General features: G+C 64.5%; 1 protein-coding gene across 3 annotated transcripts in view; it reads right to left on the reverse strand.

The window, feature by feature from the left end:
- Nucleotides 1–732: 732 nt before the first annotated feature.
- MAD1L1 (mitotic arrest deficient 1 like 1) overlaps nt 733–25,060 on the reverse strand; it is a 245,331-nt gene continuing 221,003 nt past the window's right edge. For 2 of the 3 annotated variants that reach the window (XM_027527258.1, XM_027527259.1), the window contains 2 exons: nt 23,441–23,631; nt 733–1,399 (listed from right to left, as the gene is read on the reverse strand). In XM_027527258.1, coding sequence (XP_027383059.1) covers nt 1,241–1,399; nt 23,441–23,631 — 350 coding nt within the window. In that variant the 3' untranslated portion in view covers nt 733–1,240. The remainder of the gene's footprint in view (nt 1,400–23,440; nt 23,632–25,060) is intronic. The other variant, XM_027527257.1, reaches the window with a different exon arrangement.

Consider the following 25,060-nt stretch of genomic DNA (forward strand, 5'->3'; position numbering starts at 1 on the left):
CCACAGGCCTCGGAACCCCAGCCCAGCTGCCTGAGGAGGGTCGCATAGCCAAGGGGGACACCGGGCGCTGCGCTGATGCGTCTGGGGCCCCAGGGAGCCGGGGGTGTGGGGAGCGGAAACCCCCCAGATGTCTGCCAGACTTGTTATGCAGGGGCCCCACCCCCCGATGGCTCAGCAGTGCTGCTTCTGTCCCAGAGCTGCGACCACAGTCAGGCACAAAGCTGCACTCCCCACCCCCGAGAGCTGGTGCTGGGGTGCTCGGCTGTGCGTGAGGCACCCGGAGCATCTGACGGGAGGGGAGCGGCACGCCCCAGCTGGACCAGAGTCCAGTTCGGAGCAGCCGGGGCCCTGGGAAGCCAGTCCACGCGCCAGGCTGCGGCCTTCTCATCTGAGAAGAGGGAACAGTAACTCCCAGGCTCAGTGTGGCCGGATGAGCTGGGGGCTCCGGGTTCCAGCAGGAGGGCCTGGGCCGACCTCACGGTGACCCTGGGCCGGGCCGGGCTGCGTCTGTCCGAGGCACACAGTCAAGGTCTGAGCTCCAGAGCCGACAGTGAAGGGCTGGAGCGCAGAGCAGGGTCGGGGCGGCCCCAGCTCCGCCGGCCCTGCCCGCCTCCCTGGTGGTGACCTGAGAACCTGCCGTGGGCAGTGCCCGAGGTGAGTCTGTGGTCACGGGCTGGCCCACAGGGCCGAGGGCCCCAGCCCTGGGGCTCAGATGCACACACAGTGAGGGGCTGGGGTGCTGAGGGGACCTTTATTTCATGAGAGCTGGGACTTCGCAGGCACCCAGGCTCACCTGCCTGGTCCCAGCCAGGCCGGGCTGGAGCAGGCTGTTGGCGAGAGGGCACCGTGGGGAGCTGGCCACAGAATCCCCCTCCACCTGCACTGCAGGGCGGGGGATGAGGAGGTGGGCAAGGAGGTGGGCCTGCCCTGCAGAGCGGGCATGGGCTCAGGGCTCAGGGCGGGGACCACCCTGAGCTGCTTAACCCCCCCGACCCGGCCAGAGGTGCACTCCTGGGCCCTGAGCTTGGGTGAGGTGCCTGGCGGGGTGCAGGGTGATGCTCAGGAGTCCCCACCAGGCCAGGAGGCTCGATGCCCCGTCGGGGCAGAGGCTGGGCCAGGCCTGGGGGGCCAGGCAGGGGTGGGTGGGGCCTGACGGCCGGCGGGGGCTGGGACCCCAAGGAACAGACAGCGGGGCTCCTGCCGGCCGCCTGTTCCCCACTCCGAGGCCGGGGGCTGGGGTCTAGGCCAGCGTCTGGCGGCTGAAGAGGTCGAGGGTCAGGGCGCTGAGGAAGGCAGGGATGCTGTCCTGCTGCAGCAGATGCAGCTCGATGAGCCCTGGCACCGTCCGCGAGAACGCCGTCTCCAGCAGCTGCATCTTGGTGCCCGAGGGGCCCGCGGCCTGCGGGGGACACGGAGATGCATCAGAAGGTGCGGGTCCTGGCAGACAACCCCCCCCCCGCAAGACCCCAGGTCCAGACGCAGACAGGCGGCCTGGCCGTCGCCCATGTCCAGGCATGGCCCCGCGGGCGAGGCTGAGCCTCAGGCCTCACGGGCAGGGTCTCACCCCTTCTCTAGGGTCCAGAAGCAGATGGGCATCTGGATTCCAGCTCTCCAGCTCCCCCAGGTCAGCCCACCTGGCACCCCTGCCCTCAGCCCCCACCCTCGTGAGGACACTTGGAGCCGGGTGTGAGGGCCCCGTCTGGCCACACGCAGTCTGAGGCAGGTCTCACTCACGGGCTGTGCCCAGTGAGGAGGGGATGGCCGAGAGGCCGCAGAGCAGGGCCTCCCTCACCCACCGCCCTCGGGCCGGCCGCACGGCAAGGGCAGGGTCTCTGCGAGGAAGCCTCTGGAGCTCACCCACCCACCCGTCCAAGCTCAGATCCCGTCCTTTCTGGCTGTGAGGCTTCTGGCAGAAGTGGAGGGACTCCCAGCTGAGGGTGTGCTGGGGGCCACCCCTCCTGGAGGGCTTCCTGCAGGCGGCAGGTGGGGGCCAGGCGTCCTGGAGAACCCAAGGGGTTGATTCCTTCCACGCTTCTTTATCTAAACGTCAGCTCAAGTTGCGGAAGTACCAGGAAAGAAGACGGGCCCCCTCTAAATGCTGGATGCCACAGGGCAGGGCCCCCAGACTAGCCGGTCAGCCCCTCACACGTGAGCTCAGAGACATCTCGGGGCTAGCTGGGGTCACTAGGCAGGTCTGAGCAGGGCCAACCCGGGTGCTCAGCTACTGGGGGTGGACGGAGGCCCAAAGGTGCCCGAACACTCGGGCAGGGCTCACGTGACCGCTCCCTCCCACAGGCAGCGCCCAGGGGCAGGCGGAGGCTGCCTGCTGGGGTCTGGGAGAGCTGGGGGCGCAGGCGTGGGCAGAGGCCGTCAAGGGTCAGACAGGGTCCTGTGGCCTGCAGCCCTGTTCCTCGAGGCAGGGCTGCTGGTGGGGCAGCTCGGGGGGGCGGGAGGGCAGGGGGGTGGTGGCCACCGAGGGTGGGCCCCCTTCCCTAGCGGAGCGGCCACCTGCCCAGCCTGCCCACCTGACCCAGTCAGCTCCACCCCTGCCCATAGCACGCTGGCCGCCACTCCGTTTGGAGAATCCAGGGCTGGGATACCCTGGTGACACGCAACCCTCTGGAGAGCCCTCCTTCCCAGGCAGCTCCTTCTGACCCCAAACCCGCCTGCCAGCTGAACCCCAGCTCTGCCTTGGTCTGTGGGCGCCCGCCCCACCAGTCCCGTAACAGCCACCAGAAAGCTGCCTGGGGCCCACACACACTCCTCCCAGCCACGGAGACCCTGCAACACGCCCCAACCCAGGCCAGGCGTCTGTTACAGGACCACGTGCGGCACGCACCCGCGACTCTTTCCAACCAACGAAAAAAAGACAAGTGACCCAATGAGAAAGTAACAGAACCATCCGAACAGACGTTCCCTCAGAACACAGACCGGTGGCCACAACGCTGTCTGTCTTCAGGGAAATGTAAGTGAAGCCTGTGTGAGACCTGCCCCAGGCCTGTGGGGACCGTCTAACCCAGGCCGCGAGGACCGTGCTGGTGCGGACACTGTGCTGACTGCCTGGTGGTTCCTCAGGAGAGCACCCTGCGACCTGCGACGCCACTCCTGGGCACGTGCCCAAGAGAAAAGAGAGCACGTCCACACGGGAGCTGGCTTGGGAGCGTCCACGGCAGCAGCATTCAGCACGACCGCAAGACACAGACGACCACCGACAGGCGAACAGGCCTGCGCTGCGGCCACGGACGGGCCCGGTCCAGACGCGGGAGGGGCAAGAGGCATGCACACAGCGCCACAGCGGCTCCGCGGGCAGTGGTCTGCACGTCTGCAGGCAGCACTCTGTGGGCAGCGCTCTGCAGGAGCCACTGGCAGCTCATGTGGGCAGCGCTCTGTGAGAGCCACGGCAGCTCATGCAGGCAGTGCTCTGTGGGCAGCACTCTGCGAGAGCCACAGGCAGCTCACGTGGGCAGCGCTCTGTGGGAGCCACGGGCGGCTCATGCGGGCAGTGCTCTGTGGGCAGCGCTCTGCGGGAACCATGGGCAGCTCACATGAGCAGCGCTCTGCGGGAGCCACAGGCAGCTCACGTGGGAAGCGCTCTGCGGGAGCCATGGCGGCTCATGCGGGCAGCGCTCTGCGGGAGCCATGGGCAGCTCATGTGGGCAGTGCTCTGTGGGAGCCACGGGTGGCTCATGTGGGCAGCGCTCTGTGGGCAGTGCTCTGCGGGAGCCACAGGTGGGTCACGTGGGCAGCGCTCTGCGGGAGCCACAGGCGGCTCACGAGGGGAGTGCTCTGTGGGCAGCGCTCTGTAGGAGCCACGGGCGGCTCACGCGGGCAGTGCTCTGCAGGAGCCACGGGCGGCTCACGTGGGCAGCGCTCTGTGGGAGCCACGGGTGGCTCACGTGGGCAGCGCTCTGCGGGAGCCACAGGCGGCTCACGAGAGGAGCGCTCTGTGGGCAGCGCTCTGCGGGAGCCACGGGTGGGTCACGTGGGCAGCGCTCTGCGGGAGCCACGGGTGGCTCACGAGGGGAGCGCTCTGTGGGCAGCGCTCTGCGGGAGCCACGGGCGGCTCACGAGGGGAGAGCTCCGCAGGAGCCGCTGCAGCGAGACGTGCAGAGCAGTAGACTGGCCCGGGCAGCGCCCAGCTCCTCCCAAGACGCCCCACCCTCCCTGGGGTCCCAGGGCCCCCGGATGGCCCATGTGGGCCTGCACCGCCCCACTGAGGGGCAGCCTGCACCCCGTGAGCGCCTGCTCATGTGTGCAGCTCAGGTCCTCTCAGAGTGTCTGTCGCCGACGCGGACAGGGCTCCCTCTAAACACTGGGCACCACAGGACAGGGCCCCCCCAAACTAGCTCTCATCCCCCGCAGAGGCCGTGCCCGCTGCCCTCCCCCCCCCGGCCCCCGAGCACCGACTCAGCCGCGGGCACCTCCTCCCGCCACGCGGCCCCGCTGGGCGGCTGGCCCTGTTCTGCTGCCCACTTAGCCCTGTCAGAGCTCAATACAGACTGTTTTTACACAAAAATACGAGAAACCACTCTGACCTTTACCGAGAAAATCCTTTCATTTCTGCCTTCTGCTCTTGATTCTGAGTCTCCACTAAATGTCAGAGGGGCTGGTTCTCCTGTAGCTGTGGGCCCAGCGCAGGCTGGGGGTGGGCAGAGGCCGGAAGGGCAGCTGCATCTGCCTGGCCAGGGGTGGGGGCAGACCCCACCGTCCCTCCTCCCAGCCTGGGCCCCCGTCTCCCTGCCCCCGGGAGAGCCCTTCCGCTCTGACTGAACCAGGGCTCCTCTGGGCGCCTTCCCAGGCCCCGGTGGGCTGTGGGCTCCTGACTGCCCTTCACGTGCAGACGTGTCTCATGGCGTCTACGGCGGGGCCATGTGGGGCCACTCGCCCAAACACCAGGCGCTCCCTCTGTGCCCAGGGACATCGGGACACCCGTGTGCCCTCAGGGCCCAGGGACCTCAGGACAGGTCAGCTGGTCCAGGGGTGGCCCACCCCAGGCCCAGCCCGCTGCCCGCCCTCCGAGGGGACAGCTGCCACGGACACTGTTCTCTGCTGGGGTCAGGCTTCCAGATGCTCCCGTCTGCAGAACAGAACCAGGGCTCCTCCAGCCAGGACCTCGCTCACTCCAGGTGCTCTCATGCGCTCCCAGGCTGCACCGCCAGGGCCCTGCCCCAGGGTCCCCCCGCCTCCACGCCCGCACAGCACTCCCACCGACAGAGAGGAAGAGGCTGTGAGAAAGGGCGGCGGAGCAGGGACGCTGGCTGGCCGCTCACAGGGCCAGGGTGGAAGGTGGCTCATCATGGTCTCCTGCTTTCTCCAGGGTTTTTACTGTGACCGTAGATTATATTTGTGATCAGAAAAAACAATACCTGAATTATATCCACGAGAGCTGAACAGCTCAGAGAACAGGCACACACACACACAGACACACCCACACCCCACTCCTGCTGCAGACACGTGCTGACGTCCGTGCCAGCAGCCCCAGGCCCGGGCCAGGCAGGACTGGCAGTGGGGACAGGGCATCTGGGGCCAGGCCTTGCAGGACAGCCTGCCCTGGGACCCTGTCACCACCGGTCGGCCTCTGGGGCTGCTGTGAGCACGGCCGGGGGCTAGCGGGGGCGACGTCTGGCTGCTTCCCCCAGATCTGAGCCGCCCTCCACCGTGGGGGGGGCGCCTCCGGGGATGCCCGCCTGCCCACTAGCACTCTGTGGGGAGAGACGTGCACACAGCCCTGGGCTCCCCGAGAACCTGGGTGTGTGGAGCGTGCCCCCGCATCCACGTCCGCTGCTCTCCCCTCGCCTTGGAGCCCAGGCCCGAGGCCCACGTGGACCCTCCAGCCCTCCGAGGGCCTGCGGGCGCCGCCCCGCCGCCCCCGAGGCCCGGCGCCCTCCCTTGTCAGCAGGAGATGCTGCCAACCCTGCGAGGCCGCCGGGCGTGGCTGCCTGGACCAGGGCACCTGGGGGCTGGCCTCGTGTCTGGGTCCCGGAGGCCCCTGGGAGCCCCAGGCAGACGCTGCTGTGCGTGAAGAGAGAGGCCGCGGAGGCAAGTGGGTCAGGACAGCTTGGCCAGGAGCTGAGCGCACTGTCCCGGCACCAAGTTCCAGGGAACGAACGGAAGCTGGCGAGGAAGCATGTCCAGCACGCGGAAAATAGCTCACCCAATTATCCCCACTTAATTGTACTGAAAAGCATCTAAATACTGCGTGTTCTAATTATACCAGCGTTATTGGAATTCACCGTCCCCGGCAAGGGGTGACCTTTCCCAAGAGCGATTGTTGGGGGGGCAAGGCCAGGCACCCCAACAGTTGCAGACTGATCTCAAACCCACAATTATTATTATTATTCTATTTATACAGCTCTCCATCTCTCAGATGCTCCGTTTTAGATCCACACGCAGCTGTTCCTGCAGCCTCACGAGGGGGAGGGTGCGCACGGGGCGGCAAGGCCCCGGGAGGTCACATCCAGGAGCCCCGCCCGGCACAGGCAGGCGCCCAGGCCACCTCCCGGTCCCAGCAGCAGAGGCCCGTGGTCGGGGGCAGAGGCGGGTAAGGGGGGCAGGCGGGCACAGGCGAGTCGGGCGGGCACCGCAGGGCTGACTGCGTCCTTCCCCTGCTCTCAACGGGCAGAGAGGACCCTGCAGGCTGGGCCCCCCGGCCCGGGCCCCAGTTCTGGGAGAGCCCGGGTCCCTCCGTCTCCTCCGTCAAGTGGGCTGGACCACCTGCCCCTCCTGCCCTCATCCGAGAGGCCTGCCCCTCCTTGCCTCCCCGTTCAGACAGCCTGGGAGTGGCTGAGGAGCCCACGGGGCCGTCTGAGGGGCAGGATGCTTGGGGGATGGCTCCGATGGGGAGGTGGGAGCTGGGGTCCACGCGGGCCGCTCTGCTAGGCGCTGCGTGACAGCGGGCTCCTCGCTTCACTGCTCTGAGCTGGACTTCCCTGTTTTAGGGGAGGGTTGCAGGTGGGCTCAGATGCTAACACCCGTCCAAACACTCGGCTCTGGGAGACAGAGGGAGACTATTTGCCAGCCTGAAACAACCAGAAAAACAGGACACAGAAACGCAAGGATGCTTGTACATCTCGGGAGGCGAGGGGGCGAGGGGGCAGCCCTGGGAGACGGGAGGGGAGCCCGGGACAGCCCTGTCCTCCCGAGACGCTTTCTGGGCATAGAGGGACACTCTGAGTGGAGGGTCAGCTGAGAGCTGGAGAGACCAGGCGGCCAGAGGGTGCAGGGCAGCACGCCTGAGACGGGAGCCACGGTTGGAAGCAGGACCGAGCAGACTGTCCCTGAGCACCTCGCAGGGGGCCGATCACAGAAGCTCACACCGCCGGGTCCCGCCCGCCCCCCGGCCATGCCAGGAAAGCGTCACAGGGCACAGGGCGGTCTCCCCTCAGGACGAGCAGTACCCTTGACCACCCGCTGCTCTGGTCCCGCTCGGAAGGCTTTTTCTGCTGCGCCACTTGGCACGCAGGATCTCAGGTTCCCTGACCAGGGACTGAACCCGCATGCCCTGCGGTGGAAGCATGGAATCTTAGCCACTGGGTCGCCAGGGACATCCCTGGCTCACACATCTTAAACCAAGACCTGAAGGACTCGTTTCCAAGTAAGTAACATTGCTTCTGAGCACAGCCTGGGCGGGAGCAGTCACAGGAAGACAGAGACACCCAGCCCCACCAGGGGGAAATTCACCACCCATCAGAGATGACAGGCTGTGCAAAACCCAGAAGAATGTGATTCACAGTGAAGAGAAAAAGCAGTCAATGGAAGCTCATCCAGAACCGACACTGGTGCTGGAGTCAGCAGATGACACGAAAGCAGCTGTCGCGACCTAAGTCCACGTGTTCAGGAAGTCGGTGGCGTAAAAGGAACAGACTGAGCTTCTGCAGGTGAGCCCACAGCGCTCGGACGAGCGTCCCGGGGGGTTAATGGCAGACCGGATGTTGTGGGAAAAAGTCCGGTGAACTTGCAAACGCAGCAACAGGAGTACGTGCGTGAGCAGGCCGCGGTGCCGGAGGACGCACAACGCACGACCGTGGCCACACACGACCGCGGCCCGGAGAGGCCCACACGAGTGCAGCGTGGCTGCCGGAGGACGCGCGACGCTCGACCGCGGCCAGGAGAGGCCCACACAAGGGCAGGGGGGCTGCGAAAGGCTCCCAGTGACCCCGCCTCCAGGCATTTCCATCCCGTGCAACCCATGAAAGAATAAAAAAAAAGATACGCCACCCTAGCAGAAGCTGAAAGCTGGAGTGACCGTGTTAATACCAAACAAAGCATATTTCAGAGCGAAGAATATTACCAAGGAAAATGGCTATTTGAAAACAATAGAGGGATTCATTTACACATGAAATGAAAGCCACCAGAAACGCAAGGGGGACAGACAGATCTGTAACTACGGTGGGAGATTTCAATACCTCTGTCCACTGACAGAAAGGGAAGGCAGGAAGCGAGCGCAGATTCAGAAGCTCTGACGAGCCTACCAAAAAACTGCCTCACACACTTACAGCATGCCTGCAGAATACAGATTACCTTCAAGTATTACGTACTTAGACAACATTCTGGACCCTAACACAAATTTAAGCAGATTTAAAAATAAGGTACGGGAAGATGCGTAGCATTAAGTGTCCACATCAGAAAAGAGAACGGGGTCAAACGGAGGCTCTAGCTTCACAGGAGTTCAGTGGATAAGGGGGCAAGCGTTTGATTCCTGGTTGGGGAACTAAGAGCCTGCAAGCTGTGGGGCACAGCCAAGAAAAAATTCTTTTAAAAAAATAATAAACTAAAATAAAAAGGGCAAAGTCAACACAAAGTAAGCAGAAGAAAGGAAAAAAGACCAAAGCAGAAGTCAGTGAAGTAGAAGGAGCACCAGGAAAAAACGAAACCAAAAGTGACCTTTTCAGAACATTAATAAAGTTGATAAACTGGTCCGAGGAATCAGGAATAAAAGACACAAACTGCTTTTCAGTGTCATGAATGAGCGAGACGACAGCACCAGGAATTCTACAGATTTTCAAAAGGACCAGAAAACATCATAAACAACTTTTTGCCAATAAATACAACAACTGTCATCAAATGGAGAAAAACTTCTGAAAGACACCAAATGACCAAAGCTCACCACAAAGGAAGGACATAACCTCAACAGTCCTGCCTCTTCTCAAGGAAATGAGATCGCAGTGAAAAGCCTTCTCACAAAGAGGTCTCCGGGGCGGGATGGCTCTCCTGCTAAATTCTGTCAAATATTTAAGGAACAAACTATACCAGCTCTACATGAAGTGTTTACAGAAATGGAAGAGGAGAAATGCTCTCCAGCTCACCTTATGAGTCAGGTGTCGCCAGGACACCACGGTCGGATAACGGCATCACGAGGGACAAAGCATGGTCCGATAATCCTCAGGAACACAGACGCAGAAATTCTGAGCACAGCACTAAGCAATGCATGTCCGATAACGCAGGTAATGAGGGTGATACCATTCTATCCCAGGAGGGCTTCCCAGGTGGCTCAGATGGTGAAGAATCCACCTGCCCAGCAGGAGATGCAGGAGACCCGGGTGCAATCCCTGGGTCAGGAAGATCCCCTGGAGAAGGAAATGGCAACCCACTCCAGTACTCTTGCCTGGGAAATCCCACAGACAGAGGAGCCTGGGGGCTGCAGTCCGTGGGGTCGGACAGGACTGAGCTCACGCACCACACTGCTCTTTCGGGAACGCAAGGCTGGTTTACTGCTATAAAGAGTAATTCAACATATTGACAAAGTAAAGAAGAAAAACCACGACATCTCAATAGATGCAGAGAGAGCATCTGACCACACCCGACACGGGTTCCTCAAAAACATTCCTCCGCGGACGAGACCAGGCCGGCATGTCCTCAGCCTGATATTGGGCATCTGCAACTGCCCACGGCTGACGCTACACTCTGGCTCCAGCTGAACGCGTCCCTTCAGGGTGAACTCGGGGCAGCAAAGCTCCCGCTCCCACTCCCACTCAACACTGTTGTGGGGGTCCCGGCCAGGGAAACAAGGCGGGAAAAAGAGACGCGACCCTCCAGCCTGGAGGCAGAAGCAGCTGTCACTGCTCACAGATCCCACCACCGTCTCTGCAGAAAATACCACACAACAGGTTAAAAGGCTACCAGAGCTCATGCATGAGTTCAACAAGGCTGCATAAATAAAAGGTCCCTTTTATAAAAACGAACTATTTGTATATAGTAGCAACAAAACGAAATTAAAAGTAAAAACCAGTTTATAACAGCACCAGACACACGAAACACTTAAGAGATAAACCCAACAGACAGACATAAGACTGTGCCCTAGAAATGGTAAGACAGAGCAGAGACCGTTCTCAGGCTGAAGATGCAACACTGCTGAGGGGCAGTTCTCCCCAGGGGACCCCAGCCGCAGTGTGGTCCTAACTGCACCTCAGCAGGCTTTTCCTGGAGAAGTCGACGAGCTGGGTCTAAAATGAATATGGAAATGCCGAGAACTAGAACCCCCCAGACTCTGAAGAAGAACCAAACTAGAGGTCAAGACCGAGCCTTGAAGATGGCAGAGAGAGGGGCTGGCTCACCACCACGGCCCCTCGGCCTCTCCTGACCCTGCTCCTCCCAGCCGCTCGCCCGTCCCAGACACACACACACAGACACTCACTCTTTTGTACATACACACACACTGACACCACTCGCACACACACACACTTTTGCACACTCTTGTACACACACTCTCCCGCACACTCTCTCGCACACTCGCATACACACACAATACTTGTACATACACTCTCTTGTATACAAACACACATGCTCTTGCAGACACACACGCTCTCTCTCGCACACACACAGCCTGCAGTCCTGCTGCAGACATGCCAGGAGCCTCCCTGCCGCCTCTACGTGCAACCTGACGCTTGTGTGACGTCTCCGTTTCACGCCGGGCTGCACAAGCGTGTCCGGCACAAACGTCCGGCATGATGACCCAACAGCCGCGGTCTCCCTCCATCAACAGAGCGGCGTGGACGGGAAGAGAGGGCTCTCTCCTCTCACCCGAGCTGCCTCCTCTGCCACTACCGCTGGACGCGGGCACACGGACGGCGGGACCGGGCCTGACCGCGAGGGTACGCCCACTGCAGGACGAGGCCTCCGTGTTTGGAGCAGGTGACCAGCCTGGGAAGCCCGCCCGGCCGGCGCTGGGGGAACCACAGGAGCACGGGTGAAGTCCGGAGGCCCGCCGAGCCCACGTGCGCGGGCCGGAGCGACCACCCCCCACCCCGCACCCGACCGTCTGCACCGGCCTTGTTTTCCATCTCTGGCAGGGATGAGGATCTGATCTCCAGACAGAATTTTCTCTCTTCCTTTTTAATTAGTACTTGGTAACATCACCAAGCTGTGAGTTTATGGCTTTGTAGATCTTGTGTTTTTGACACTAATTACTCACAAAGGCTTTTTAAGCTCCATTTCAACTCTGCAACTGACACGCTGGTAATTAAACGAGAGAGGAAGTGGCAACAGACTTCACCCCCGGCCCTTCCCACCTGAGCGCTGGGCTTCACGTGGCTGCAGCCCCCGCGGCCCCGAGGCTCCAGCCCGGCGGCCGGAGGTGGTCCGTCCAGGGTGCCGCTGCAGCCTTCCCTGCTCAGGGTCTGGCCCTGCTGTCCATTCTGGAGCTAGATCGCACGTCCTTGAAGTGGGAAAGGAGCCGGAAGTGGACGCTTCCCCAAGGATCCCGCGGGTCCAAACCTGTGGGGTGCCCGGTGCCCCCAGGACAGGCTGGCCCCCTCCTCGGGGCTCCCGTGCCCACATGGCCTCTTGGCCAGTCCTCAGTCGGACGTGTGCCGGGCACTGGTGCGTGCAGCTGCAGAGCTGACCCTTCCTCCCCAGCTCCCCCTGCAGAGCAGTGGAGTCAGGGGACGGGAGGGCAGGGCAGGGAATGTGAGGGTTACGAGGCGTGGCCACCGCTGTCCTCCTCTCAGGATGGAGCAGACTGGGGGGCCGGGACCAGTGTGTCTGAGCCCCAAGCTGGAGGATGGGCTGCAGGGGAGGGCTGGAGTAAGACGTCAACGGCTGGCCAATCTCGGGGCTTCTGGAGCCGACGTGGCCCCCCTGGAGCCCCCAGGGGGTAGGGTGGCTGCAAGGAGGACCTGCACGCAGGAGCTCCAGTGACTGCCTAGACCCACTGCAGCCAGGGCCGGCTCCTTGCGACTCCCCACACCCCTGTACAGCTGGTCAGCTCCCTGTGTCCTGACGGGGAGGTGGCCTCCTGTCTTCCTGGTAGAACCCAGAGGCTCTCTGACGAACGATAAATCAACCCAACAGGGTCCGGCCCTCCCCTCTTGTTTCCAACCCGGGCAGTGCCCGCCCGGTGTGACGGAGCTGGACCTGGGGAAGGGTCGCGGTGGCCAGGCGGGCTGAGGTCCTGGCGCCCTTCTGAGGGCTGGGGCTCGGGGAGTGGGCCGGCTTCATTAGTCTGCCCGCCTCTGACCGTGCTGGGACTCCCTTAAATACAATTGGTTAGTCACAGTTTAAGGTTCTTTATTGCAATTCTATTTTAAGATGCAATTAAAACATCTCATTGTTGAAGCACACGGTTCCTACTGGGCTTTTCTATTACGGAGTCAAAGCCAAAGGTGGGGGTGGAGACCGGGCCGAGACTCGTTTCCAAGGCAGTGGGTTTGGTCAGGACTCATCTCCTGTAGAGAAGCCCCCACCCCATAAGCCACCTTCCCCAGCACAAGCCAGGGCCCGAGACCCCCCGAGCTCCGCACTGTGCCCTGTCCAGGCACTGCCGCTCTGTTGGCCCAGGCAGGTCCTGAGGTCCGGCCGTGTTGAAGGCACGTCCTCTGCGCCCGCTCCCAGGGGCTCCATGCTGGCGCCAGGTGGCACGCCCTCAGCCAGCAGCAGCTTCTCACGCTGCCCTGCCGCCCAGCTGCGCCAAGGCGCGCGATTTCCAGGCGGCTCAGAGTACAGGTGGGGCAGGGCCGTCCTTTGCTCTGGCTGGATGGCACCTTGCTGCCAGGATGGATGACGTAGATGCCACCAAGGGAGGCCCCCGCCGAGGGCGCCCGTCTGACGAGTCACCCGGGGCGTCTGCCCAGTGCTAGGACCCATGGGGCGTCGGGCGTAGGATGAGCGCCAGGCAGTCACCACCTGGATCGGCGGGGTGGAAGCAAAGGGTCCCGGCTCCCCAGCCCCTGCTGGGCCCCGGCGGGAGATGCTGCGTGTGCACCTGAATTCACCCACGGGTGCCCCCTGCCCCCACTGCCGACAGTGGGAGCAAAAGGGAGGAAGGGCTTCATTCTCCGCACAGAACGCCCGGGGATGCAGTCTGCGTGTGCACAATGTGTGAAGTGCATTTTCCGTTTCATCAGCACCTCAGCCTGCATGCGGCCGTGCTCGGCTTCCAGACGCGCTTCGCGGGGCTTTCCTCATCCTGCTGACAGCGCTGCATTTGCATTGACCACATTCATTTAAAAAAGAAATTTCCAAACACATCCTGCAGCTGAATTTGCTCTTTGGCCCCAAGAATGGAATACAGATAATCTCCTCACTTCTTGAAGGTATCTTCCTGTGATTTAATTTCAGAAATGATTTTTGCAAAGGCCCCTCACATTCGCATCTGTCCGGGGAGAGGAAATTACTCTCTTTGGGGAGTTGGAAGACCACAGATTGTTCCCAACTTCGCCGGCCTTTTCTGCCGAGTAAGCACCAGCTTTGCGTCAGGACACGGGACCCAGGACTCACACGCTGCAGCCTTGGGGCAGAGAGCCAGGCATGGGTGGGGGGCAGAGGCCAAGCTCAGTGAGCCCTGAGGGCGCACGTTGGTTTAGGGCGACCCTGCAGAGCCGTTCCTGCAGGAAGGCTTGAGTGCCCCACCTCGGCCTCCCTGAGCCAACGTGACTCCGGGGAGTCAGTCAGGGCTCTGACGCCCGCTGCTCCCGCGAGGCAGAGGGTTCCCGATCACACTGCCTTCCCCGCAGCCTACTCATGGCCGAGAGTGCTCCTGGGGCTTGGGTCCATCAGGGCTAGGAGGGCGCACGAGGGGAGGCCGGGGAGGGGTTGCCGGCCCTTCTGCACTCTGGTAGCAGGAGAGCATGCGGGCTGGGCCCAGGTGGGGAGATGGGATCCCACACATTGCTGTCCTTCCCTCCAGGGAGGACGGCCACCCGGATTAGGAAAACACTGCTTAGTTTCCTGGCAGGGCACGACCTTAAGGGGAAGTCTCATCTCCCGAGTAGCCTGGCAGGGCCTCTGTCTGAACACAGCTCAGGCTCGCCAGTCTGAGCGGCTTCCCTGGGCCTCACTCCTGGGCCAAAGCTCCTGGGGCTGCGACGCCCCCTCGGGCTTCCAGGCCCCCGTCCTGGGTGCTGGGCAGGGGAGCGGGGCACGTGGCCACCGCAGCAGAGCTGGGACCTCAGGCCACAGCGACGAGCCCGAATCCCATCTGAGAGGGGTGGGGGCCTCGCCAGGGTGGGCGTGTCAGGCGGCTCACAGTCCCTGAGCCGGGCTGAGAGCCTGCATCTGAGAGCGGTCTGGTGACATCATGTGATTTAAAAGTTAATTAAACGGAGGGGGACAAAGTGTAACAGCCCCGCTGTTTATCTCCAAGCAGCCTTTGGAAGGAAAGGGGGAACCTAACAAGCAGCTCTGAGGTACTGCGTTAGGAGTGATCACGTCGCTAAATCACCTGGTGTCCACGGTGGGCTCCCTGCTGCTCAGGTGCCCCTCCTGGCCTGGCACCTGTGGGCGGGAGCCAGGGCGGGGGCTCCGAGCCCAGGGGCCCCAGCCGCCCAGAAGGCGCACCCCCAGACGCAGGTGGGCCTCTCGGTCCAGGCATGGGCGCCCCTGTGGACGGAGGGAGGAGAGGCCTGGTGACCAGGGCCTGACCGTGGCCAGGACCCGCTGGACAGACACTCACTGGGGTCAGCCCCTCTGGGGGGCTCCTCCAACATCTGGTAGGGGGAGCGTGGCAGGAGCTTAGCGGGGCTGGGGGGCTTAGTCCTTCCCGGCCCCTGCTACCTCCTTCAGGCTGAACCAAACAAGCCCCCTTCATCCTCTGCAATCCCCGGGCACCCTGCCATCCAGGGACCTGTGCACAGCCCTCCTGCTGGCGTCCCAGGCACCATGTGGCCGGGCAGGTGGCGGGGGAGCAGGCAGGTGGGAGGGCGGCAGGCAGGTGGGGGGTACCAGGCAGGTGGGGGGACCATGCAGGTAGGGGGGCCGGGCAGGCAGGTGGGGGGGGCGGGCAGGTGGGGGGAGCGGGCAGGTGGGGGGGCGGGCAGGTGGGGGGGCTGGGCAGGTGGGAGGGGGGTAGGCAGGTGGGGGAGGGGAAGGCAGGTGGGGGGGCAGGCAGGTGGGAGGGGGCTGGGCAGGTGGGAGGGAGGTAGGCAGGTGGGGGAGGGGAAGGCAGGTGGGGGGGGGCAGGCAGGTGGGGGGCCGCCCTGGAGCCTGGGTCTAGCCCCCGGAAAGGTCTGCTTGGAGCTGGCTGAGCCGCTCCTGTGAGTCACCAGGTAACAAACGGCCTCCCCAGTTCCCGCGGGGGCGCTCTGGCGAGGGCCACGATTGATGGCCCTCACGGTGAAGTGTAATTACCAGCTCACTCCCTGAGCACCAGGCACATCCATCCACATGCCCGCTGAGGCCCTCATCACTGAGCAGGAGGCCCTGCACCACCTCCACGCCTGCACGGCCTCCGCGTCCCCTGGTCCTGATGCCCGAGCTCTTCTGCGGGCCTTGGGCCCCACGAGCTGGCTCTGAACCGACAGGGCACACCCTATGACCCGCCCACAGCTGCCCACGGGCCCCCCTGCTCACAGGGCAGACCAGGGGCAACCTAACTCCTCAGCAGACACGGAGGGGCAGAGACACAGCGGAACCCCTGCCTGACGACAGCCCACAGGACCCTGGAGGGACCCAGGCCCTGCCCCCCTCCTGTCCTGGAGGACCTGGCGTCCTCCTGGGAGACGGCTGGCACTGCCAGGGGGGAGCTCACCCGAGGGAAGCCCCATCAGCAATGTCACCAGTCCCCGCCCCCCGAGAGGCCAGGGCTGCTGCCCCGCCCAGGCAGGCAGAGTTGGGGCGGGGAGATCCACTCCCGGCACCGGCGGGACCCTGATGGGCTGACCACCGCTCCTCCCCGAGGCCGCCCAGGACGTGTGGGATCTCCCGGATCAGGGATCGAGCCTGCGTCTCCTGCGCTGTATGAGCTGTTTGCGTCTTTTGGAAAGGAAGCCCTTGTCGATAATGTCGTTCGCAAATGTTTTCTCCCAGTCTGTAGGCTGCCGCTCCACTCTGTTCATGGTTTCCATTACTGTGAAAAAGCTTTCAGGTTTGATTCAGTTCAGTTCAGTTCAGTCGCTCAGTCGTGTCCGACTCTGCGACCCCATGAATTGCAGCACGCCAGACCTAGGTTTGATTAGGTCCCACTTATTTATTTTTGTTTTTATTTCTATTGCATTCGGAGACTGATATAAGAAAACACTGCCGTCATTCAAACCAGAGAACGCTGTGCCTGTCCTCTCTTCTAGGAGTTCCGAGTGTGACGGTGTCCTGCTCTGTATTTGGGTCTTTAAGCTGTTTCGTGTTTCTTCTCGTGTATGGTGAGAAGGTGTGCTGAAACTGCACTGATCTACACGCGGCGGTACAGCTTTCCCAGTACCACTTGCTGGAGTTATCTTTCCTCCGTTGCGCGTTCTCGCCTCTCGTTCATGGATTAACTGGCTGTGGGTGTCTGGGTCTGCTGCCAGCACTCTGCCCGCGCTCTGGTCTGCCTCGTTGATCCACACGTCTGGTTTCTGTGCCAGAACCATGCTGTTTTGAAGACTGTAGCTCTGAAGCATCGTCTGACGTCTGGGAGGGTCATGCCTCCAGCTTTGTTCTTTTTGCTCAGGATTGCTTTGGCAATTCTGGGTCTTCTGTGGTTCCATTAAGTTTTAGAGTTATCTGTTCTGGCTCTGTGAGAACTATCAGGGGTGACGGACGGGACTGAGTCAGACGGTGTTGGGCAGCACTGGCTGAAGCGCCTGACTCCTCAGCAGCCCCAGACTCGTGGACACAGCCTGTCCCGCGTGCACACGGGCTCTGGTGGCTGACCCCGAGGGCGGGGCAGGCCAGGCCACCCGGGAGAGGAGAGGAGGGGGAGGCTGCGCAGGAGGTGTGCTGGGGGGGAGCACCACAGCAGATGACGCCTCCGGGGCGACAGCCGGGCCGCACCTCGCCAGGGGGCTGGGCCCGGGGACGTCTCGCCCCAGGATGCTGGTGCCCGGTCAGGGGTGCGCTCGGCACCTTCTTGGACTCCCGGCCAGAGGCACAGGTGGGGGCTGGGACCCGTGGGTCTGGGCTCCGAGGAGGGCTCTGGGCTAGGCTCCGTCCCCGCCCTGTGCCCGCCAGGGACAGGTCACAGGGACAGTGTTAGCACTGGACTCGCTGCCCCGCAGCCCAGACCTCCTTCCTGCACACGTTAATTAGGGCAGAGTACACAACGGTGTTTTGAAAAACGTGTTTCTATGTGATTGCTTTTTTAATTGGTTAGCTTAACATTTGAAATTTGATTTAATTTCAGCTTGATTTTCCTCACCACAGGGTCAGGCTGAGAGCCAGGTAAATCGCTGCAGGAGCTCCATCGTTAACAGTGGGGGTTCGGGGGCATGCGTGCCAGAGCCTGCAGGCTGGCATCAGGGCTTCATCTCAGCTGAGTCGGGGGAGGGGGATGGGGAGCCTGCAGCCCCCGGGTCAGAAGCTGCCTGTGTCGGGCCCCGTGAGCTGGAGGCTCCCTGGGAACCCTCTGTGTGGTGAGGAGTCGGGGCTGCTGCAGGCCGAGCGGGCGGCCATGAGCAGGCAGTCGGCGGGTCTCTGAGCGGCAGCTGTCTGCACGTGCCGCCGGCCAGGTCTGTCATTTACTTAACGCTTTTCTTTAAATCAACTATCCTTATCAACTTAAGTAGGCTCAGCTTGGAAGGAAGCTTTGCATCACCAGCCAAGGTGAAAGCAAACGCTGCCTGCCATGGGGTAACCACGGAGACGAGATCAGCACTCACAAAACAGCAACACCGAGCCTCGCCCGCATCGGGGTGGGGGGGTGGGGGGGCAAGCCCACGGCTGGTGGGGGAGGGGACAGGGGGAGTCAGCCAGCACGGCCAGGCCAGCCCCAGAGAAGTGCCCCCGCCCCACCGCGGGAAGACAGCGGGGCAGGAGCTGCCCCTGGCAATGCCTCAGAGAACCCACCACCATCACCAGCTGGGAGTCAGCAGAAGAGCACTGGCAGGGAGGACTGGCCGGGGGTGCACCCCACCCCCTACAGCTCCCTTCTCAGCTCCAAGCCTGCCCCAGACACGCGCTGACCCTGGGACTCTGAACGCCTGTCCTGACCTGAGGATTTCTGACCTGAAAGCAAGCCACCTCTCCCATGTAAGGGGAAACCCGGCCCCCAACCCAGGCTGGCTGCAGGAAGCTGGGCGCGTGAGGGGCCCCTGTCCGTGGGACCAGCACCCCCAGGCTCCTGACTCCCCAGGCCCCGGGGCTCTGGCTCCCAGGTGAGTTAAGCTACAAGACGGCGTGTGGGTAGGGCAGGGTTAAGCAGGCCCTGCACCCTGGCCCAGTCACCTCGCTCGTCCAGCCCTGGGGTCCGCCGGGCCCTGAGGAAGGAGGGTGAGCTGGGGCCCCGCCCTACAGCCCTGCCGGGGAGCTCCACCCATCTCCAGGGGCGCTTGGTCACTGCACTCACAAGCCCTTTCCCGAAGGGGTGCAGCTGTGAGCCACGGAGGGGCCATGTGGAGGAGGGCAGCCCCCAGACCCAGGCCAGGGGCCCCCGCCGGTGACAGCAGGGCCCCTCTCCACCTTGAGGCTGGAGGACAGGCGGTCGGTGGGTCTTAGAGAAGCCGGAGAGCAGGGCCGTGACAGGCGGGGCTGAGGGGCAGAACGGGGGCAGCTCGCCTCGGCCCCTACCCTGCAGTGAAGTGACAGCGAGGCTGCCCCGCGGCAGGGTCACCGTCAGAGCGCCCAGCCTGCCCAAGACTCCAGCTCCCTGAGGGGCTCTGCTGGGTCCCTGCGCCACAGCCGTGCCCCTATGACAGACACAGCCCGGCCCGGCCCCAGCTCCGAGGGAACCACGCCGGACGCTGGGCCATGCAGGGACCCCCGAGCTCCCTTCCATCTCCTGGAAAAACTGCTTTAATATTCTTCACAGCAGCAGCGCCTTGGAGGAGGGGCAGACAGACCGCGGCGCCCAGGCGGGTGGGGCTGAGAGCCGTGGGGGGCCGTTCCTGGGAGACCGGAGGCCGCTCACGCGGCCCCCGGAGGAGCACCTTCCACGAAATTTGACGTGAACTAATGAGGTTTGCACAATTAATCAGGACCGGCGGCCCGGGGGACTTGGCATCAGCCTGGGGGACTCGGCATCTGCCCGGGAGACTCAGCATCTGCCAGGGCGGCCACCAGACGAGTGCTCCTGGTCAGTCCTGCGGCGTCGGCTCGGGGGGAGGCCCAGGTCCCCGGGGAGGGCAGGCGGTCCTGCACTGGGAGTCTTGGCTGCACGAGCTGGACGAGGGCACCGGGTGACCCCCTAGGCCTTGGGACCGCAGTCCAGCCCAGCGGTGGACGGCACCAGCCCTGGGGTCCTCTGGTGGGCCCTTCCCAGGCCCACGGCACCCGAACTGGTGCCCCGTGACCAGGTTAGGACGCCTGTGCCGGGCCGGGGGGAGGGTATGAGGGCCCCGAGCCAAGCGCTGAGTGAGGCTGGGGGCAGCGAGGCCTGGGCCTGCAGGGAAGGGTGGGGGGCGGCACACGAGCTCAGGGGCAGAGCCCCCTGGGGATGGCCTTCGAGGACAAGAGCCTGCTGGCTCTGTGGTTGGGGGCGTTCTTGGGTCGGCCCCCAAGTTGCTGAGAGGCTCTTGTTTGAGGCAGTCACTAGGCGTCTGCTGGCCTCAGGGCGCCCAGAGTCACCCACACCCGCACCTCACATGCCTGCTCCTTGGCCCCATCACGGGCGAGCTGTGTTCAATTACAAACTGTCACCAGGTCCAAAAATCTAGGGGACAGAGTGGCCAGGGCCGGGCCTCCCACGGCTCTGAGTCCTCGCTGTCTCAGGCCTCTGCTCTCACTGCCCCCAGCCCGTACCCCAGCGCCCTGCCGTGCAGAGAGAGGCGTGGGGACAGCCTCCGCGTCCCAGCGCAGGCAGGTGCGCTCGGGTGAGGAGCCCCGGATCGGGGCCTGGCCCAGGTCAGCACGGGTGGAGGGGGCCCTCTGAGCCCCACACCTGCCCCCCAGCCGAGAGCTGTCACTGGCAACCCCGACTGCCTTCCCAGCAGAGTCTGCTGGCTCTGGCCTGCAGCCCTGAGCCCAGGCCGCACGGAGCTCCGCCATGGCCTGGCTCAAGCTTCGGTCTGGCTCCAGCATAGTCCATTCTCTTCTCCAGCCCCAGCCCTGGCTCGGGCGGCTCTCTCCAGGGAGGCAGAGGCGGTGGGCAGAGGACGCCCGGGGTTGGGGAGGGGGGGCTTCCTGGCCCTTCCTGCCTCCACAGGGAGCTCTCCATGCTCCCACCCCCACGAATGCAGCAGGCTGCTGGCCTGTGTCCAGCGGACAGGACGCCTGTGCCAGGGCAGGGTGGGCCTGTGAGCCAGGGTGGTGAGGGGCCTGCTCCCCCCACGAGGTTGGGGTGGGGTGGGGGGGGCCGCAAACACGCTCTGCTCATCCCAGCCGCTTTCCCAGGACGCAGCGGGCAGCTGGGGTGCACGCCCACCCCCGGGGGCGCCTGCACACCGGCCCCTCTGGGACGCGCATGGGGCCACGGGGGCCTCAGCCTGAGTCTCTGACCCCTGACAACAGGCGCCCTGGGGCGGACCCTGCTGTGCCGATCCGCAGGGACCAACAGGCGGGGCGTGCTGGACAGGCCGTGACGGGGCACGGTGTCCAGTCAGTGGGGACCAGGCCCCTCTACCTGTAGGCAAGCACCCGGGGTCCCAAGGGGCAGCTAAGAGCCTGGCAGGCGGGACAGGAGCGGCCACCCTCTGGCCGCTCTGCTGGTCTCTGTGGGGAAAGCTCTGGATGCCAGAGGACCAGCTGACACTTGCCGGGGGCTGGGAGCTCGGGGCGGTTCAGGACCCCGACGCTGGCACCAGGCAGCCTGGAGACTGCAAGGACCCATCCCACTGCACTGCCCACGGCGGATTTCTCAGGGGGTGGGGCTGTGAGCTCCTGGGAGGCGCGCTGACTGGGCATGAGGGGATAAGGCAGGTGGGGCCGCCCGCACATCCATGTGCCCTGCCAGCGCACACACGGAGCCACGAGGAGGTGCCCCGCCCGTGGGCACTGGGGACAGTCACACCTTTGAGGTTCTGGCCCACAGTCCAGCACCATAACCCCCGCCTGACGGCAACGCCTCGGGAATCACATCCATGCCGCAGACACTGACCCACTGCCAGCTCAGGGCCACAGCCGATGCCGAGGGGCCGTGGGGCTGTGGGGAGGAGCAGACGCCCCCAGGATGACCCCCAGGATGACCCCCATGGTGCGCGGGAGCGGGCCCAACACGCAGGCTCTGCCACCCGACTCCGCTCCCTGCTTCCGACCCTTGGGGACCTGCCGCCCACTCTGGGCCCGAGGCCAGGCTAAGAACGAGACCAGCTCCCCGGGTGGACTCGCCTCAGGGCCGGGCTGGGAGGGCAGGGGGTGAGGGCGGCCCTGGCTTCCTGCAGAGGCTGCACCTGAGCTGGGCCGGCTCTGCTGACCTGGACGCGCCGAGCGGGGGGAAGGCACACCAGGTGCAGAAGGAGGGGAGCCGGCTGGCAGACCCCGGACCCCAGCCCACCCAGCTGCACGCCAGCCTCCGTGCCGCCCGCAGACTAAGGCTGCGTTTACGTGGTTACGCGGCCGCAAAGGTTTAAGCCTGTTTACAGCAGCTTCATCCGTAATTGCTAAAGCCTGGGAACGAGCACGTCCTTCAGTAAGTGATGGACAAGCTAACTGTGGATGTCCAGACGGGGAAGATGGCTCAGAGCCAAAGAGGAACCAGCCGTCGAGTCAGGAGAAGAGCTGGGGCTCGGCCGGGTCACTAACTGAGGGAGCCGGCCTGTGAGCCCACTGCCTCCGGGAAAGGCAGAGCCACGGAGCCGGCGATGAGCACAGGGCTGCCCAGGGCACGGCGGCTCGCATCTGTCAAAACCCACAGACCCCGACGACACGCGGGTGAGCCACGGACTCCACGGTCACAGCGACAGGTGAGGCCTGCTTCTTTACTCCTAACAGAGCCGCCCCTTGTGCAGGCCCAGGGGCCCAGCTCCGCCCCACGGCCCCTCCCACGGCGGGTGCGGGCGAGCGAGAAGCAGCCACCCGCCCCCCGCCCTGGATCCCCGGGCCCTGGTCCCCTGGGGTCTCAGACAGCAGGGCCGCCATGACCCTGGGTGACGCGGGGCGTCCAGAACTCCCACCGTCCTCACAGCTCAACAGGGACCCCGGCTGCCAGTTCCCGGGACAGACCTTGAGGCCACGCCTGAGGGCTCCGGGCCCACTCCTGGGGGCAGGCGGGCGGGGCCAGGCCCTGCGGGGCGACGGCGGGGCTGAGCTCTGGCAGGCGCCCCCCCTCCGGGCTGCCCAGGCCCGCCCTCCCCGCTGCACACCTGTGCCCCCGACCTTGCACACCTGTGCCCCGACCTTGCACACCTGTGCCCCCCAACCTCGCACACCTGTGCCCCGACCTTGCACACCTGTGCCCCCCGACCTCGCACACCTGTGCCCCCGACCTGCGACAGCGCGGCTGTTTCTGCCCCCAGCACCCCTGTTGCCTATGAAACCACCTCTGGGAAAACAAAGTCAGCCACGGAGGCTGCCGTTGTCTGCGGTCACTCCTCAGCCGGGCCCGCGGCCCCGGGACCCTGTGTCCATCCCAGGCAGCAGGGCCGGCCTCCGCTCCCACCAGCTCCCCCGAGACCCTTCCGTGGAGCTCGGCTGGCCGGGAATCCTTCTGACCCCTGGGGCCAGGCAAGGTGGGCCCTGAGTCCCAGTCCAGTGAGACGGGCGCTCTGCCTGGAGAGCAGGACCCCGCCGGCCACCTGCTCTCTGGGTCCCTCCCTCAGCCCACACTCTGCGCATGCTCTGAGCCAGCAGGCAGGGGGCCGTGCAAGACACGGGGCTCCCGCCCGACTCAGCGCCCTGGGGGTCCAGCAAGAGGGCAGAGGTGCACTGAGCTGCCTAGACTTCCCACCATCGGGTGTGGCGGAACGAAACCACCCTGTCAGGCCCCAAAAGCCCACCCCAGGGCCCCCCGCCGCGGGAGCAGCTCGGGCTCGGGGCTTTCTCCCTGGTCCCGCCCCCGCCGTCCAGCTGCACCCGTGGGTGCACTGAGGGCCCTTCCCTGACTTCACCGTTCCTCAGCCCCCAGAGGGCACTGCAACGCGGAGCCCTGCCCCCCTGCCCCCAGGGTGCGGACGCCGAGGGAGAGGGCAGGGAGGGGCCGGGGCTCGGGGGCGCCGCGCCCCACCTTGAAGATGAGGCAGTCGGCCTTCTGCTCGGCGTACATGGAGGTCAGCCGGTACTGGCTCTCTGTGGTGATGTCCACCTGGTAGCCCGTCAGCGTGTAGCACACTTTCCGGAACTCCTGGATCTTGGTCTGGAAGACCTCCTTCAGCCGCTGGTTCTTCAGCTCTGCACTCTCCACCTGCTTCTTCAGCTCTGTGGGGAGGGAGAGGCAGTCAGCTCCCTGGGGTCTCAGGAGGACACTCAGGGGCAGCAGCGCGTTGACTGAGGGGTGAGGGGGGTGCACGCCACGTCGGGGCCAGGCAGCCACGCGCGGCTCCTGACGAGGACGACGAGCCGGGCAGCAGGCGGGCTCCTCCCTCCTCTGGGCCCAGACGGGGACCCCCACCCCGCACCCCAGCCCCAAGTCCTTCCTGTCAGCCCGGGGAGCGGCAAACACTTCCCAGGCCGCCGCTGAGAAGCACGGGGGTGGGGGCCACGGGAGCGAGGTCATCCGGAGATTTGGGATCACGCTGCCCGTGGTTCCCTGGCTGGCCTCCCGGAGACCAGATGCTGGGAGAAGACAGGCTCCCTGGGTGTGGAGTCGGGCAGGGCACCCTGGGCCCTGTCCTAACTGGACAGCTCAGGGCAGGGCCCTCGGGCCACCTGCCGGGGAGAAAGCAGCTGTGGAAGCCACCAGGAGCGCACACAGCGGCCACCTGAGTCCTCCCCGCGGCGCCATCCCGGGAGTTACACCTCGGCTCAGCCCCGTCATCAGCGAGCCGGCTACACATGGGCACACGAGGCGCCTGTGAGGCCCGATGCTGCCCAGGGGTGCAGCACCCCAGGCCTCCAGACTCAGCCTAGTGTGTGGCCTGCCCTCCCCGAGGACCGCCCCCGCCCTGGCTGACCCTCAGGACCCAGGGCGTCTGCTGCAGGTGTGGGCGCCCTGGCGGAGCTGCTTTCAGATGAACAGATGTCGTCAGGCTCTCTTTCAGAGGAGGCAACGGGGCAGGCGGGCAGGGAGCCTACATTCCAGGGAGAGAGATCTCCCACCTCTGCCCCCCACGCTGGTTCCAGGGGTCATCGGGGTGCAGCCGTGTTGAGGATTAGGGTAGACTAAGCGGGGCAGAGGGCCGGGCACTGCTGAGGTGGGAGGGTGGCAGCCACCGGACAGGCCCCAACACACGCAGCAGCCACCGCGGCCACGAGGTGCGTGCAGGGTCCCCCACTTCACAAGCACAAACTTAGGCGGCCGACCACTGACCGCAGATCCGCGTCAGAGGCGGGGCCCTCTGACCGCGGACCTCAGGACCCGCACAGACTCCGCAACACACCAAGGTTCTAGCACATTTCCCCGGTCTCGTCTCCACGGCCTGCAGCGCTGGGGCAGCCTGGCAGCTGCCGCCCCCGGCCCCGAACCAGGGACCCTGACACCAGGCCTCTCCATGGCCCCTGTGCTCCTGGACGGCCTCCCGCCCTGAAGGCCTGAGGGCCGCCCTCACTCCAGGGCCGAGTCTGGGGACAGGGCCCTTGATCGACTGAGTAATCAGACTCCAAAGTTAGAAAGGCGGCCGGCCACTCTGACCTCAGGTTCTCCTCGTCCCGCAGCTGAGCCACCGAGGATGGGCCGTTAACGGGGGAA

This window comes from Bos indicus x Bos taurus, chromosome 25 (assembly GCF_003369695.1).
Source record: "Bos indicus x Bos taurus breed Angus x Brahman F1 hybrid chromosome 25, Bos_hybrid_MaternalHap_v2.0, whole genome shotgun sequence".
NCBI lineage: Eukaryota > Metazoa > Chordata > Mammalia > Artiodactyla > Bovidae > Bos > Bos indicus x Bos taurus.